We start from the raw sequence: 17877 nt of genomic DNA on the forward strand, positions 1-17877 counted from the left end.
TAGATGTTTTGCGAGCTGCTAAACTGAGCCAAAGGACAGAGTCGTAGTGCTGGAGATTTGGGCTGACAAACAACACAAAACACAAAATGCTTTAAACTAGTTATTTATATACACTGATCAGCCACATTAGAAAAGCAGGAACACCTGCACACCTGCTGGTTCATGCAGTTGTCCAATCAGCCGATCACCAGGCAGCTGTGCAGTGTATAACATCATGCAGATGCAGGACAAGAGCTTCCGTTAATGTTCACATCGAACATCAGAATGGGGGGAAGATCTCCGTGATCTCGGCGATCTCAGTGACTGTGACCGTGGCATGGCTGTTGGTGTGAGTTTGAGTATTTCAGAAACTGCTGAGCTCCTGGGATTTTCACACACAACAGTCTCTAAACAGAAAGGTACGAAAAACAAAAAACATCACGTGAACATCAGTTCTGTTGGCGGAAACGCATTGTTGATGAAGAGTATGGCCAGACTAGTTTGAGCTGACGGGAAATAACCACTCTTTACAACTGTGCTGAGCAGAAAAGCATCTCAGAACGACGAACCTTAAGGCGGATGAGCTACAACAGCAGGAGACCACATCAGGTTCCTCTCCTGTCAGCCAGGAACAGGAATCTGATGCTACAGTGGGCACGGGATCACTGAAAGTGGACAGATGGAGATGAAGAAAAAGACCATGAGTGACCTAAAAGTACATCAAGGACTCTGAAGGTCAAATTGTACCACTACCTTTAATGATGTTCCTCTAACTAAAGGGCAGAATGTACCACTCCAGCGCCAAAGTGATCCCGACTTTCAGGGTCATTCTAGGCTCCACCCTCTTTTTAAAATGGACTCTCACTGCTATTTCATTAAATACTTTATTTAAACTAATTAGCTTTACAATGTATGTGTATTTAAACGTTTGGGAGAAGGAGACTTTAGCCTGGTAGCTCCAGCGAGAAAATGAACGAACTTCACACACCAAACCTGCCCTTGCTGAGCGGTTACATCTGAGGAAAAGTGAATGTTGTGACTTCATTTTCCACCAAACTATATTTTAAAAAAGTAAACTCTTAAACTCATCAAATGTAGCATTTTTTAAAAATACAGTATCATAGTAATTTATGCTATAGTATTTATATTAAGTGTATATATTAATTCTGGGATGATTCAGAAATAAACAATTTTAAAAAAATCATAAATCAGTTGTGTTGGGTTTATTAGATTTTATGAGCATTAGTAAAAAATGTGAAGATAATCAACAAAAATTGACCAAAAAAAAGGGGAAATGTTTAGGGACAAGTTTTGAGTCAGATTTTCTGACTGTTACAAAGCGCTGACACTGGAGACTCCTTCCATAGATGTTAAATAAATGTCTCTTTAGAGGAAACTTCATCATATCAATGATTTTTAAAATCCAGAGTGTCCGTCTGTGAATGAGCTGTTGCTATAGAAACGATACCGTATTAGAACGAGTGCATTAATATAAACCTGTGATTTTCAACAGTGCTGTGGTGTAATGGTAATTATTATTATTATTATTATTATTATTATTGAACAGACACTGACCTTTGACCTTTGCTGGACCTAACACATGTCCAACCTGCACACACACACACACACACACACATCTCTCGCTGTTTCTGTCTGTCTCTGTCTGTGTGTCTCTCAGCGTTATTTGACTACTCTGTGTGTTTCCTGGTGCATGTTATTCCTGTATGCAAATCCCACCACACACGGTGAACTCCAGCGTACTAGTGCAGGAACTGAGGGAGAGAGAGAGAGAGACAGAGAGAGAGAGTGAGAGAGAGAGGAAGTGGGAGAAACGGTTTAGATAGACATGTAGAGAGAAGGAGGAACGGTTCAGGAAGGCTTAATGAAGCGACAGAGCCGCAGGGGACACACTGAGCCGCGGGCCGAGTGATGGAGGCTCTGTACGGAGAGAGCGGGGGATCCAGGTAGGTGAAACATCACTACTATAACCACAGCCGTGTGTGTGTGTGTGTGTGTGTGTGTGTGTGTGTGTGATGAAGCAGAGTTACTGGTACCACTCCGAAGTTCATTATTTTCTATTAACAGCACGTCTCCAAGAGTTTTATTCCTCTTACACCACTGCAAATTACCATTACAATATTTTTTATTTATTAAAGAATGGCACATCATACTTTTTATCCTTTTATAGTTACATTTAGTGTTTTGCGAAGTTGCAAAGTCAGTTCTTGATGTCACACAGATGTCAGAAAACCTCAAGTTACAGCTTTACCTCTGACTATTACAAAACTGGAGACTCCGTTGTCCATAAATATTAAATAAATGTCTTCTCACAAACTACAACTCAACAATTACACATATTTTTAATATGTGTAAGTCATTGCACAAGGGCCTGTTACTATAGAAACAATAACATATTAGAATGAGTGTATTAATACAGCCTCCTCCGAAAGTACTGGAACAGCAAGGCCAATTCTATTGTTTTTGCTGTACACTGAAGACATTTGGGTTTGAGATCAAAAGATGAATATGAGACGATAGATCAGAATTTCAGTTTTCATTTCCTGATATTTACATCTAGACGTGTTAAACAACTTAGAACATGGTGCATTTGGTGTCAAACCACCCAATTTTTAGATGAGCGAAAGTATTGGAACAGATAGTCTTAAAGTAAATAACACTTAATATTTGGCTGCATATCTCTCGCGTGCAATAACTGCATCAATCCGGTGATCCACTGACATCACCAAACTGCTGCATTCTTCTTCTGTGAAGCTTTTCCAGGCTTGTAGCAGCAGCTTCTTTCAGTTGTTGTTAGTTTTGGGGGGTTTCTCCCTTCAGTCTCCTCTTCAGGAGGTGAAATGCTGCTCAGTTGGGTTAAGGTCTGCTGATGGACTTGGCCAGTCTAAAACCTTCCACTTTTCCCCTGATGAAGTGCTTTGTTGTGTTGCAGTGTGTTTTGGGTCGTTGTCTTGCTGCATGATGAAGCTCCTTCCAATTAGATTGGATGCATTTCTCTGTAAATTAGCAGACAGAATGTTTCTGTAGACTTCTGACTTCATTCTGCTGCTACCATCATGAGCTCCATCATCTATAAAGATTAGTGAGTCTGTTCCAGGAGCAGCCATGCAAGCCCAGGCCATGACACTACCTCCATTGTGTTTGACCCATGAGCTTGTATGTTTTGGATCATGAGCAGATCCGTTCTTTCTCCACACTTTGGCCTTTCCTTCACTTTGGTAGAGGTTCATCTTTGTTCCAGAACATCTGTGGATCATCTCTGTATTTCTTTGTGAATTCTAGTCTGGCCTTCTGATTCTTACTGCTGATGAGAGGTTTGCATCTTGTGGTATGTCCTCTATATTTTTGCTCTTGAAGTCTTCCTCAAACGGTGGACTGACTGTTGTTTTTGGGTTTTTCTTCACAGGTCTCACAATGTTTCTGTTATCAGCTGCTGCTGTTTTCCTTGGCCGACCTGTTCCATGTCTGGTTGTTAGTACACCTGTGATTTCTTTCTTTTTCAGGACACTGCAAACTGTTGTATTGGCTATGCCCAATGCTTGTGCAATGGCTTCGATTGATTTCCCCTCTTTTCTCAGCTTCAAAATGGCTTATTTTTCTCCCATAGACAGCTCTCTGTTCTTCATGTTGGTTTATTAGATTAGAGTAGATTAAATTAGATTAGATTAGATACAATTTTGCTGTCATTGTGCAGGGTACAAGTACAGAGCCAATGAAATGCAGTTAACATCTAACCAGAAGTGCAAAAAGCAATATGTCATATATATATATATATATATATATATATATATATATATATATATATATACCTTCTCTACAGATATAGAAAGTGCATTGTACAGAGAAATGAGGTGTATATATATATATATACTATACTGATAGCATCATGTAGTAATGATGCAAGTGAGAATGAGGTGCAAAGGTGAGTTACTATGGTAGTGCAAATGACAAGTGAGAGATAGTATTTAAGAGTGCAAACAGCATTATTGTTGTACAGAAAAGTTTTTTTTTGTTTTGCGTGGGTCAGAATAGGGCTGTACACTTCCGCGCCTGAGTTCAGAGCTCAGAAGGCAGACAGCTGATGGGAGGAAACTCCTGAGTCTGCTATTGCGACAGTGAAGACTCCTGTAGCGTTTCCCAGATGGTAGAGGAGTAAACAGACGATGGTTGGGGTGAGAGGTGTCTTTGATTAGACTTCTCACCCTCCACAGGCAGCATTTGTGATCCTTTTTAACAAGAAATGCAGTCATCACAAGTGAAACCCAGGGCTCAAACAAGAGTAGAGATTCAGAGCTAATAACTGTTTAAACAATTAATCTAACGGGGCACATCTGGGTAACAAGGAACACCTGTCAGTCACATGTTCCAATATTTTTGATCACTTGAAAAATGGATGGGTTCAAACAAAAGGTGCCATGTTTGAACATGTAAATATGTAAATATCAGGAAATGAAAGCTGAAATTCTGATCTATCATCTCACATTCATCTTTTGATCTCAAACCCAAATGTCTTCAGTGTATAGCAAAAACAAAAAAATGGCCTTGCTTTTCCAATATTTTTGGATGGGACTGTACAAACCTATGATTTGCAGCTGCACTGCTGTCAGAGCCGGACTGAACATACTATGCACACCATCAGTAAACAGGCTGGTGCTGCTTTGCTGCTTTGCATGGCCCCGAGTTGTTGGTCTTCACAAACTTCCATTTGCATTTCCAAAGCAAATACGTCATTAACACAAGGAAGGGCCGCTGCTGTGTATGAATTGGGCACGTGCAAACTCGCTTCCTGTCTCTTTTTTTGGTGAATCTTTTTCTAAGGCAAATAAATGTAATCAGATTGTGGTCTGTTTATGTGTTTGTTTGTTTTTCAGACCAGCAGCAGCTTTGCAGCTGCCCCACTGACTCGTCAGATTTCTGCCCATCGCACCATCACTGTTCACCCACATGGAGCGGTCTCCTTACGCACCAGACGGCCCCAATGTGCCCACGGAGCCCACGCCGAGCACCGCGGATGTCTCTGAAGCTCAAGTTCACAGTAACAATGACCTCCCAGAGCTGGAGTGCGCCGTGTGCTTCAGTCAGTTCGACAACGTGTTCAACACGCCCAAGGTGCTGCAGTGCGGCCACACGTTCTGCCTGGAATGCCTCGCACGCATAAACATAAAGTCGTCACAGCCCGAGAGCCTGCAGTGTCCGCTGTGCAGAGCGTACACCCCTCTGCCCACCCTCGGCCTTCCCAAACTGGCCACGGACGTGGAGGTGCTGTCCTGCCTGCCGGAGACCATGCAGCACGTCTACAGCATCCGCTTCAATCGCAACAGAGGCAAGCTGCAGGTGAAGCGCATTCCCAGCTCCATACCAGCTTCCCCAAATAACCAGCGCCGCAGCCTAGACCTCGGAACGCCCGTCAGCACTGACGCGGAACAGGACACGCGACGCGGCGTGTGCCCGTTCTTCAGCCGACTCATGCGGATTCCCATGTGCAGAGCGTTCTTCATGATATCCGGCATGGTCATCATGGTCTCGCTCACCATCGGCATCGGCATCCTCCTTTCACAACGTCACTGACATCACAGGGTGAGGCGGCAGCGGTTTGATTTCTCGATATTTCCATATTTGGCATTCCCTCATCGATTAAAGCTCATGAGGGAGTAACGGGAAACGTTCAGCTCCTTTACTACAGGTGGAGGAAACAAACAAACCCAGTCTGAGTACAGAAAATCGCGTGGTATGTTCCTGATCTCAGTGCATTATGGGTAAGTCCTGCTCCTGAAGCCTGCCGTGATGTCGACTTGATCCCTCATCTCATCTGCTGCTCACCGGTAGAACTTCAAGAGGAGATGGATGAGGTCAGAAAGCACCTCATCTCCTTTGTAGAGATTTTAAATTATCGTTGAAATGGCTGAAGAGCTGTGACGTGATTCCGTATGTTGATGCGTTTCCTTTTGAAACTGGAACACAGTGAGGCACCAGGTCAAAGGGCTTGACCGAATTCCACAACAGCCAATAGCGTTGCACATAAGCCGCACCTCCCAGCATGCCTTTGATCGGTACTGGGCCTCGGATCAGCACCGGGCCATGGCTCATTTTTTTACCTCTTCACTGCGGCAGTGAGAGAATCAGGCTTCCCACGGGGGAGAGGGAAAAGACGGATTTAACACGAGGCAGAAAAATAAAACTGTATCAAGAAACAGGCTTGTCAACTCTCTCTCTCTCTCTCTCTCACACACACACACACACACACACACCACTCTAATGTATCTTGATATGTCCAAACGCTTGCTTGTTGTTTCACACACACACACAGCTCCAGAAGAACATGCAGGAAGTTACACAACCACAGCTACAGCAACGAGACATGTTTGATGCCAACTTGCTGATACTGTAGAGAGATTTATTTATTTAGAGAAATTTATTTATTTAGAGAGATTTATTTATTTAGAGAGATTTATATACAGAGATTTATTTAAAGAGATTTATTTAGGTAGAACGTGTGAACTGGTTTCAGCGACTCTCCTGCAGTTCTTCTGTAAAAACCCGTTTCCTCCGCAGCGGCCTGCTTCTCTCCTGATAAAGCGAGCGAGACTCTGCCACTCTCTGCACTTTCAGGAAGATGATCCATCATCTTCAGACTGATTAAATAACAATATGTATTCTTCTTTTATCTTTTCTTCCTGTCATTACTTGATATCCTCAGATTTGCACTATTAGCTGTTAAATAGGCTAACTGTAAACTTGAATGTTCAGCATTATCAGTCTTATTAAAGAGAGAAAACACCACTCGCTGGCTAAATGTCTAAATTTATACTATTCTAACCCTGCATTTCTCCAAAACCACCACACTAGCTATACAAACAGTTACTTTAACTAGCCGGCTAGCTACCTAGCTAGCCAACACAATGACATTAGCAATTAAAATGGCTTCTGGTTTAGATATATTATGGAGCTAGCTATCTTTCTGGGTGATTTTTAGTTTAACTAAAATGCACAAACATGCCTGTTATCAGGAAAGCTAATATATTCTAGCTAATACCAAATATCCAGCTATCTACCTAGTGAGCTAACAAGCTAATGTTAGCAAACAAAAGACTCTGGTTTATATATCTTATGGAGCTAACTAGCTTTCTGGGCAATTTTTTTTTGAGCAACATTGCTAAAATGAACAAATATGCTAATTATCAGGAATGTTTCTAGCTAACATTACCAGACAGCTAACTACCTAGTGAGCTAACAAGCTAATGTTAATGAAAAAAAAAACCTCAAAAAACTATGGTTTATATGGAATTAGTGAGCTTTTTGGGCAATGTTTACTTTAACACCAGCTTGCTAGCAAGCTAACATTAGCAATTAACAAATTAAAAATAGTTACCTAGCGTGCTAGCAAGCTAACATTAGCAATTAAGTTGTTTTATATATCTTCTGGTAGTTTAACACCACTACTAAAAATTAATAAACATGCTAGTTATCAGGAAAGTTTCTAGCTAATACTAGCCAGCTAGATAGCTATCTAGCTAACATTAAAACAGCAATTGAACAGTTTATGGTGTCTTTTAACACTAGCTAGCTTTTTTGGGGGCAATTTTTAATTTAACACCACTGTTAAACAACAAACAATCATGCTAATTATTAGGAAAGATTCTAGCTACAATTAAATAGACAACTAGTTACCTAGCAAGCTAACATTAGCAATTAAAAACCGTTTGTGAGTCATACTGTATCTTATGGATGTAGCAAGATTTCTGTGTGATTTTAACTGCTAAAAATGAATAAACATGCTAGTTATCAAGAAGCTTTCAGGCTAATAATAACCTGCTAGCTAGGTAAGTATCTAGGTAACAAGCTAACATTATCAATTAAGAGAGTATATGGTTTATGGGCTATACCTTCTGGAACTTTTTGGGCAGTTTTTAGTTAACCCCAGAAACATTCTAGTTATTGATAAAATTTCCAGCTAATACTAACTAGCCAGCTACCTATCTAGTTAAAAAAGCTCATATTAGTAATTAAAACAGTTTATTGTTTATATACTTTAAGGCACTTGCTAGCTTTCTGGGCAACAAAACATGCTAGTTATCAAGAATGTTTCTTGTTAATACTAACGAGCCAGATAGTTAGCCAACTAGCTAGCTGACAAGCTAACATTGAGTTTATGGTTTATATATCTTACAGAACTACTCTTTTTCTGTGCAATTTTTAGTTTAACACCAGAAGTAAAAAGCGAACAAACACGTTATCAAAACATTTCTAGCTAACACTAGCTTGAAAACAGGTGCGTTTCACAAACACAGGAAGTAAGTAAACGCAGGGTAAAATGATTTCCTGTCAGCCTTGGAAAGATTTTTCACCTCAGCTCTGTCGACGCTGCCGAGACTAAACTTCGAGACTAAAACTTCGAGACTAAAACTTTGAAGGAATTACTGGTGAAAACGAAACAGCAATGAAGGTATTCCACGCTGAATAAAGGAAATACAGATTCTTCATCCGCAGCTCTCAGGGTAAGCTAACATTACCTGACACTAGCGTTGATAATGACTAGCTAGACATGGAGTTAATTGATGTTGTTTATGATTTATTTCATATTTACATCATTTAATTTTATTTCCTTTTGTTTAATTGCTTTACAGAATGATTAAATTGTGGATGAGTGAAAGAGTTTTAACTTTTATCACTGATAGCATCTTTTTGCTAATGCTAGCTAGCTGTATTATTAGTGAACATTAGAGAGTTTGAGAGCGGAGCAGTGAGAACGAGCTCGATGCTAGCGGTCCATGAGGAGAAATGAAGAACAAACTTGAGGTTGAACTCCGAGAGTCTGTCAGATTAACGAGGTGTTTCTACTCGCACTGATATTTCAATGTTTTATTTATAAATACACTTCTTGTAAATGATTTACGACTCCGAAGTCGCTGTAGTTACAGTTACAGTGAGTGACAGTGAGAAGCAGCAGCTGATGGTTCTCTGTCCACCAGGTGGCGCTGTACAGCTACAGTAGGTGTGAAGCTGTGAGCTGGCGATGTTTCCAGCATGACTGTGTCATTATGTAATGGAAAAACACTGAAGAAAGGCGAACTGTGTGAACTTCAGCTGGCCTGCTTCCCCCAAACAGGAAATGTGTGTAAATAAAGACGAGAAGCTGTAACTGTAATTCCCAATGATGGATTCCTGAGGAATTTTAAGAGTGTGTGTAAGAGTGTGTGTTTAAGTGTGTGTACACCTTACACACTCTCTAACACAGAGGTTCCCATCCCGACCACAGAAACCCCCGCGAGAAACCTCCAGAGCCGAGCGACCCGAATGTTAATGACCAAATAATCAAAAGCAGGCTGCGGCGTAGCTTCACAGAAACCCACACACCATGTAGAGAAGAAGCCAAAAAATCTCCAACATCACGACACGGAGAAGGCGTTTCACTCACAGATACCAACACAGAGATTTAGCTTTTACTTTTTAGCTTTATTGTAGCAAAATAAATGCAGATATTAGCATGATATTGTGCTGTTACTGAAATGCTAACTGAAATGTATCTTTTATTTTTCGTTTAATGTTTTATTCAGATTTTACATTTAAAAGTTAACATTGTCACTAAATGAAATGTAAACTAACTTAAATTAGCTAACAAATATTTAGCTTGATCTTAACAGAAAACCAGAACGAAATGAAGTTTATCCTTCACCTTTTGTTGCTTGTAGCTTTAGCAAACTAGTTTAAGTCCCTGAATTATATTTAACTTAAAAAAAATCCTAACATGTATTTAGCCTTTACTTTAGATATAATAATAATATATGTACTTTTAACACTAATTTAAATTAGTTAACAAATTTAGTTTACAGCTTGCTAAAGTTTAACTTTTACTTTTTACCTTTTACCTTTTCTCGAACTGAGATTTAGCTTATAACTAACTGAAATATAACGTTCTCTTTTTTGCTAACTGAAATTTAGCTTTTGGTTTAATGAATACAGGTTTTTATTAACTTTTATTAACTTTTATTAACTTTTGTGTGTATTATTTTGATCACTTAAATTTAGCTTCAATCTAGCTGAAATTTAGCTTCTATAATTTAAATTTAGCTTCTAGCTAGCTGAGATTTAGCTGTTATTGTTTCTTTAACTGTAAAGAACTGTAACTCTAACTGTAATTTTAAATTTAATGAGCCCTGACGGCAGGGTGTTGATGTATTTTCCTGTTTAAAAAGAGAAAAGTTTCACTGAATTTTCTCATGATTAAACAGTGAGTCCAAACTGATGGCTCAGCATCGTACATCACACCGTCATTAACACAGCTGCACTGTTTCATCAGTTCCTGCTCCAACACACAGGTACTAATGAAACTCTGCAGCTGTGTAAATGACGATGAAAAGTATGATGTGTGATGTATGATGTGTGATGATGATCCATCAGTTGATCAGAAGTCTTACAGCAGGTAGACTTTATCAGGAAAAAGCACAGTGAATCAGTAAAGACTCAAATATGACATCATGCTGATCTGAGGGCAGGGTTTATATCAACTGTGTACCGTGGAACTGATCCTACATTAGCTGATTTTATCTTAAATCTCCAAAAGGTTTGTACGTGATGAGTAAAGTAACGGAGGAATGAAAGGAAGAAGGGGGGAGAGAGAGAGAGAGAGAGAGAGAGTGAAAGAAAGCCAGTGTGTGATTATAGCGAGTGTCTGTTAGGATTCTAAGCATGAGTTGAAGCGAAGCTGCTGATTGGTCGGCTGCTGTAACAGCCGTTATGACGTCATCAGCTGGCAGTTGGAATTCAAAATTTTAAATTTAAAAACATTCAGGAGGGAATGCTGAGTAAGATGGCGGTGTAGTTGTGTAGCTCCGTGAGCCCATCGATATATATTCAATTTATTCAACATATTTACTCCACATTTCTTATCAAAGCCAGCGTCCCTGGTGAGATTAAACAGCTGTGAGACACACGGGGTGTTGTAGAGCGCAGATGTTGACCTCCACGTCGAAGTATTTTAAGGAAGTAACAACGAGCCACGTGACAACCAGACAGACTTCGCCGGCACATGAAGCGCCGCCACCCCATCAGACAGACAAACGATTCCAAGATGGAAAACTTATTAACTGAAGTAAGGAAGATGAACTCTACCTTAAGAGTAGTGGAGACAGACGTGTCAGCAATTAAAGAAGTTGTGACCAACTTAAAAAACTCGGTGAATGCATTTCAAGAAAGGCTGCACCAAGCGGAGGGTCGCCTTTCCAATATGGTGGATGTTACCTCGAAATTAGTCGATGAACACGAGCGACATGACAAACGTCTGGAAGCTAAGCTATGTGGAATCGAATCGAATCTAGGATTTAGAAAATAAAAGCCGGTGCAACAACATGAGGCTGATGGGTCTGAGAGAGGGTTTGGAGGCGGATGGAACAACCAGACGCGTGTGGAAAATCTCATCCGAGGGACTGGGGATTGATCCGGACGGAGAGTTTGAGATTGAGAGGCCACACCGCGCTCTGATTCCCAGGCCCGAGGCAGATCAAACACCAAGAAGAGCACTGATTAGGCTTCTGCGTTCATCGGCCAGGGAGAAAGTGTTACAAGCTGGCAGAGAAAAAAGAGCGACCGAATAGGAAAGATGTAAGATTTCTTTCCCCTCTGAGATTTCAACAGAGTTAGGAAGTGGAGAGAATTCACCGCTGCTCGGAGAATGCTGAGGAACGTTAATGTGAAGTATACAGTGCCGTATCCAGCCTCACTCTGTTTCACATGGCAAGAGAAGAGTAAAGTGTTTACGATGAGCGCAGACGCAGAGAAGTTCATCAAAAAGCAGGGCTACAGAGTGAAGTGACCAAATACATATATAAAAGATCGCCAAAGTGGAGCGTATGGGGCAGGTACGATGGGTGGGTGGGTGGAGTTGGATAATTGTGCTGTCTAGGACCAGTTTGTCAGCTAAGTGAGGCTGGATAGCTGACACGGCGCTCTACGGACCGGAGTTTTGGGTCGATTGAATGAAGACGGTCCTGTGTGGTATGACCGTTCTCTGTTTGATAAAAGCACATCACAGTCTGGCACGCCATTCCCCAATAGGGGGCAGACATCCAACTCAGATGATTATATGCACAATAGTGTGTGATCCGTTCAGTGTAAAGATGGGTAGTCACATCAGGTTTATAACATGGATCCTTGTGGACATAAGGGAGGCTAGGGGAAAATTCATCCAGTACAAAATAGTACAGAGATATTACTGGGCGCTGTCTAGGCTCTGCAGGATGGGGATAGCTGGAGACAATTTATGTTGGAAGTGTAACAAAGAGGAAGGCACTTGCGTACATATGATGTGGGAATGTTCTGTATTTCAGCCGTTCTGGTGCAAAATTCTGGGAAGAGTGTCTGGGGTCTAATTTACCTCTGGAGTCACGACTGTGCCTTCCTGGAGATACATCGGTGGCACCCAATGGCGCAAAAAAAGCATTTATCCTTATTAAGACTGTTGTATTACAGCTGCGAGGATGATTCTGTGTAACTGGAAATGCCCCAAAACCCCAGATCTGAAAGATTGGGTGGATGGGATGATTGAAATCGCATCATATGGGAACACGCTGGGGAGATTGCATAATGCAGGGGATGAAAAAAACACCAGATCATTTCTGGCAGCACATTAACACGGTGTAAACGAGCAGGACTGTCCAACAACCGGTTCATTTCCATGTATTTTTGTTTCGATTGCATTCTTTTTATTGTGGCGAATGGCTGAATATGTGAAGGTGCTTATTATATGATGTGGTGATGAACTAAGTTCTAGCTGTTGAACAATAAAAAATTCAATTACTAAATAAATAAATAAATAAAAACACTCTGTCAGAGTGTTTCAGTGGGAAAGTTTCACACTTTCATCTGAAACTGTTTAAAGTGTATAAGGTTTATAAAAAGCCAAAATAAGTGTGTGTGTGTGTGTTCAGCATGGGAACTGGCACACGCTGCACTTTTTAAAGTTCTGTCTGTGATAATAAGCCATTTGTCTTTTGGGAGGACAGAGAGGGAGTGTGTGTGTGTACAGATAAGTCTCAGGTCAGTGCCTTCCCATACAACTATCTCACACACACACACACACACACAATTTGTTGTGTAAAATTATAAACACTTGGTTGTGTGAGTTCGGGCCGCCTGCAGTGTTTCAACTCCATGTCCTGTGTCCTGTTTCTGTCTCTTACACTGTATGTGATGCAAAGACACTTTAGTTCACTTCTGTGTGTGTGTGTGTGTGTGTGTGTGTGTGTGTGTGTGTAAAGCGAGCCCTAGTTACTGTTACAGATAACAAACCTGAGAGTACTCCACCCTGAGTCTGCATTCATGGCCCACGGCCCTGAGAGACCCGGGCAAACACAGAGTGTGTGTCACGCAACACACACACACACACACACACACACACACACGTACACAGCTTTCTGAATTTTGCTTTATTTAACCTGTCTCAAGTTCTAATTTTGGTCGTCCATCCCATCAGTGCTTAGTAACGTCAAAAACATTAAAAAACACTACTGTTAACGCCTCAGTGAGGATTTCACATTTCACAGTGTGTGCTGTTGTGAAACATTTCTGACCTTATATTTACACAACCCATAATTACTCGAATAAACAGCTATCATTATTCAGAACATGCAGTTTAGGGAGAAAATGGAACTTTTGAAATGGATGTTAGCGACAGTCACTCAGTCAGTCAGTCAGTTAGCCTGTGTTACGTTTAAGCATCGTCATTTTGCATTTTTTTCAATGCCGCATTGTCGATTTGTATCTAAAAACATTCCTGATTCCTGAAAACGGATCTGTCCTGTCGTCCAGTAGCTGCTAGTCTCCTGACAAACTGCTCAATTAGCTTAACAAACTTTATAAACTACAGTATATTGTGTGTTATATTTGTATTTTATCCCACACTGTTGTTGAGTTCTGGATTGTGATTGGCCAGAAGGTGTTGATTAATTTTCTATAACAGCAGCTCGTTAATTAATGCGCTCGTTCTAATACGTTATCGTTTCTATAGTAACAGCTTGTTCACAGGGACGTGTACGGCGCCGCTCCACTGATAATAAACGGATATATGGAAGGAGTCTCCAGTGTCAGAGGTAAAGCTGTAACTGTAGGTTTTCCGACATCTTCAGGGGTTTAGACAGTTTGCTGTTTCTCGGAAAGATGACAAGCTGCATTTTAGAGAAAAGAGAGGCTGGTGAGGGAACGTCTGTTTGTTAAAACATCTCAGAGTTGCACATTTCTTAAATGTATTAATCTTACGTTTGTTAACCTGCAGTCTGACGCTTACAGTATTTCATCTGTACATTTCTTAAATGAATCTGCGTGTCACACGGCGTCTTGTTGATTAATGGTGTTTTGGCTGCAGGCAGTTGTGAGTTCAGACTCGGGTCAGAGTGGCTCAGACATCATTACCAAACGGTACACAACAGTGTGTGTGTGTGTGTGTGATACACACTAAAACACTAACTCTATGAGGCACGCAAATATTGTCCGGCAAACAGTGAGTTTTTAGTAATGTAGTTTTTAGTAAATAGTTTGTCATTTCTTATTTATTTATCATCTGCAAATGTACAACAACCATAAGCTGGCTTTAACTGTTAAACACTCAGAACAACAATCTCACCAGAAATGTAACTTTACTGACCTGGAAATGTGATGTGTATTCTAGGGAATGCTCAATGCTGACTGGATTTCAAAGCAGAGCATCAATGAACACAAATCCCCACAGCCACGCTCCAACATCTAGCGGAAAGCTTCCCAGAAGAGCGGAGCTCATTATAACAGCAAACACAGGGGGAATAAATCTGGAATGGGATGTTCAACAAGCACATATGGATGTGATGATCAGGGGTGCACATACTTTTGTCCATATAGTCTACAAAATAGAAACTGTAATGCTAGATTGGCTAGTTTTGCTACATGCTACTCGAGCTAAACCAGTGTTCACATTAGCAAGAGACAAAACGACAGGAAACTGTACATTTTCTATGTATGTATATACAACAAGCAACATATGAACTTAGATTTCCTTAATTCTATGTAAATTAGGTATGACGCTGCAATGCAAAGCGACAAATCCAAACGATTGCCTTGAATGATTCCTTGGACCATTCTTATGGTGCATGTGGTCCGACGTTTCTTCAGTTCGGCGCACAAAGCTAGCTAATTTTGATCACTTCCTGGGACTAGCTACAGTATTTATGTTTAAGAGAGTGATGTTATGAGCTTTTGCGTTACTCTGATAGGAAATAAAGTTTCAAAAACATGAGGCTCGATTTCTCATCTGTGGGAAAAAAAATCTCTGGCTAATCCCCGTGTCTGTTGTTTATCCAGCTGAGACATCAGTTCCACCTGACTGAATCACGACGGAGAATTCCTGCAATAATTCACTGATAATACATATTATCACAGAGCTGGGTCTTACTTCATCACTGTCATTCATGTCGCGTTAGTCACTACATGACAGCAGTGTTGCAGCACCTCAGCAGGTATCGATTGCTCCTGGGAGAAAAAGAGCGTGAGAACTTTTGGAGCTGGTTAACACCATTAGCATTAGCAGTGTATTAGTATTAATCTTGCTCGGTGCTTATCCTGTAAATCCAGACTGTAAAGAAATGTGATCCGATCCCAAACTCTGCAGCCTCTTTCTCACGACTGTACACATTGTTTTATTAAAGACATACGCTACAAAGTGGTGCAGCAGAGATGAGAGAGCTCTGTTCCCGTGATGGGATCTCCGTGTTCTGGGCGTTAAAGGGTTCTTGGGTGTGAGAAACATGTTGTAGAACTATAAAAATTACAGTGTTATAATAACGTCATCCAGTTTCCCTCTACAATATCTGCAGAAAGTTGAGAGCAAGGTTCAGTAGAAGGCTTAACGTGACACAGGTTATGATGTGTGTGTGAGCGTGTGTGTGTGTGTGTGTGTGTGTGTGTGTGTGGTCGTTGGGTTGCGTGCTACTACATTAAGCTGAGACACAATTTCATGATTAGCAGTAGACCAAGCATTCCTTTCATCAGTCTGTGGTTAAACACACACACACACACACACACACACACACAGATCATTTCAGGATTTACCACAGCCAGTCAGAGTGGCTGATTCAGGAGTTGGAGAATCTCAGAGGTAGCGTGTCTCCTGTAGGTACGTGACGGTAAATCAGAGGTATCTTCTGACCGAGTGGAGGAACTCAGTGTGGTTCTGTGACTGTACACACTCTCTGTCACTTACACTCGACTGTAGTGGAGGTCTGCCAGGTCTGTTAAATAAAGTCATACAGTGTGAACAACAAATAAAGGAAGGAAGTTGAACAAGGTTGCTTTAATACTAGCTGTTTGCTTTTTTTTCTTTCTGAACCGCCAGTGCATGCTTTACATGTGATCCAACAGGAAGAGCTTCAGAAACTGAAGTTTAGAAAAGTGTCAAGTGACTTCAGGGGCTTTTTTACCTCCCGTCCAAGGTCACGAGTTGGACACAAGGTCACGAGTTGGTTACAAGGTCACGAGTTGGTTACAAGGTCACGAGTTGGACACAAGGTCACGAGTTGGTTACAAGTTGGTTGGCAAACAAAAAAACAAAAACAAATAAAAATAAAAAACACAAACATGGAGGACAAAGTGCTGGTGAAGAATGAGTCTTGTTAGTGAGTGAATATGAAGAGATTTTGATTTATGTTGAATCAAATGTATTCGAACATTAACTAAAATAACTGTGTGTGTGTGTGTGTGTGTGTGACATCTCTTTTTAATTGTAGCTGCATACAGTCACATGCAGCTCAAATTCTCTTGACTCTTGTCACCAGAGTTACACCAATCTTTATTGCACTGTATCTGTATTACTGAGAATAATGGATCTAATCTCCTGAGCAAGGTAGACTAGTTAGTCAATAGTAGCTAGGACTGGTAAGAGCGTTGTCATGGTTACAGTGTGACCATCGAGTGAGACACTTGTATATCGGAAAAAAAAAAAAACAACAATCCAGCCAGTGAAATTTCTGAAGAAAAAAAATGCCAAGTGTGAAAGCAGTCTTAAGGATTTTTGGGTTTTCCGTCCTTAAGCCTTAAAGGTTGTATGTAGAACCATTAGGGGTGTAACGATCCACTCGGGTTACGATTTGATTCGATTCTCAGATTATTTTGAACTAAATTTGAATGAAGAAAAATGATGACTGAAAAGACTCCTTCTTATTTCTGAATCATAAACAATGCAAAACAATATGCATTTTTGTCTGTATAAAATTAAATAAATAAAAAAATGGCTATGAACAGAAGTTTAATATTGTAATAAAATATATATACATATATATTGTACTACAGGTTCACCATTTCTTAAAAATGAATAAATAAATTTATAAATTCTACAAAAATATTGATTCAATAAACAACCTGTCGCAGGGAAATGATGAAATGACTGAAACATAATGAGCTCTGTAACAGAAATAGAGCTCCAAAGTCGGGTAAACTGCCTGATTTCCATGGCCTCAGGTGTGGCTTGAAAGCTACCAAAGAGCTCTTTTTAACTGTTCTAACATGGTCATGTAACTGTATAATGTATAATGTGTGTTGGTCATTGTGATCCCGAGCTATCGGACTTCACAAGTGCAGATCTCGTAGGCTCTCCATGAAAGAACGTGATCATGTCACCAGCGTGAAGCACAGATTGGGATCGCTGTTGTTCAAACCGTGCAACTGCATTAGGTGTGTAATTATTAGAACGCTCATGTACACAATATGAATCGCACATTCCCACAATGCAGACCCTTAAGAACCACAGAGCTGTGTGTTTCCCTGTCAGAAGGGTTCCATGTAGGAGGCTAAGAATGCTTAATTATTCAGTGAACCTGAGAATTACTGTCCGTCTCTTGCACTTGTGGGAGCAGGAGTGTGTCA

At 40.6% G+C, this 17877-nt stretch overlaps 1 protein-coding gene across 1 annotated transcript; it reads left to right on the forward strand.

Annotated features, from left to right (window-relative positions):
* The first annotated feature begins 1803 nt into the window (after positions 1 to 1803).
* LOC113528004 (RING finger protein 225) lies at positions 1804 to 7070 on the forward strand. Its single transcript, XM_026916223.3, has 2 exons — positions 1804 to 1943; positions 4869 to 7070. The coding sequence occupies exon 2, from the start codon at positions 4942 to 4944 to the stop codon at positions 5563 to 5565; it is 624 nt and encodes a 207-aa protein (XP_026772024.1). The 5' UTR covers positions 1804 to 1943; positions 4869 to 4941; the 3' UTR covers positions 5566 to 7070.
* Positions 7071 to 17877: the final 10807 nt, after the last annotated feature.

The sequence above is a fragment of the Pangasianodon hypophthalmus genome, chromosome 24, assembly GCF_027358585.1.
Source record: "Pangasianodon hypophthalmus isolate fPanHyp1 chromosome 24, fPanHyp1.pri, whole genome shotgun sequence".
Taxonomy (NCBI): Eukaryota; Metazoa; Chordata; class Actinopteri; order Siluriformes; family Pangasiidae; genus Pangasianodon; species Pangasianodon hypophthalmus.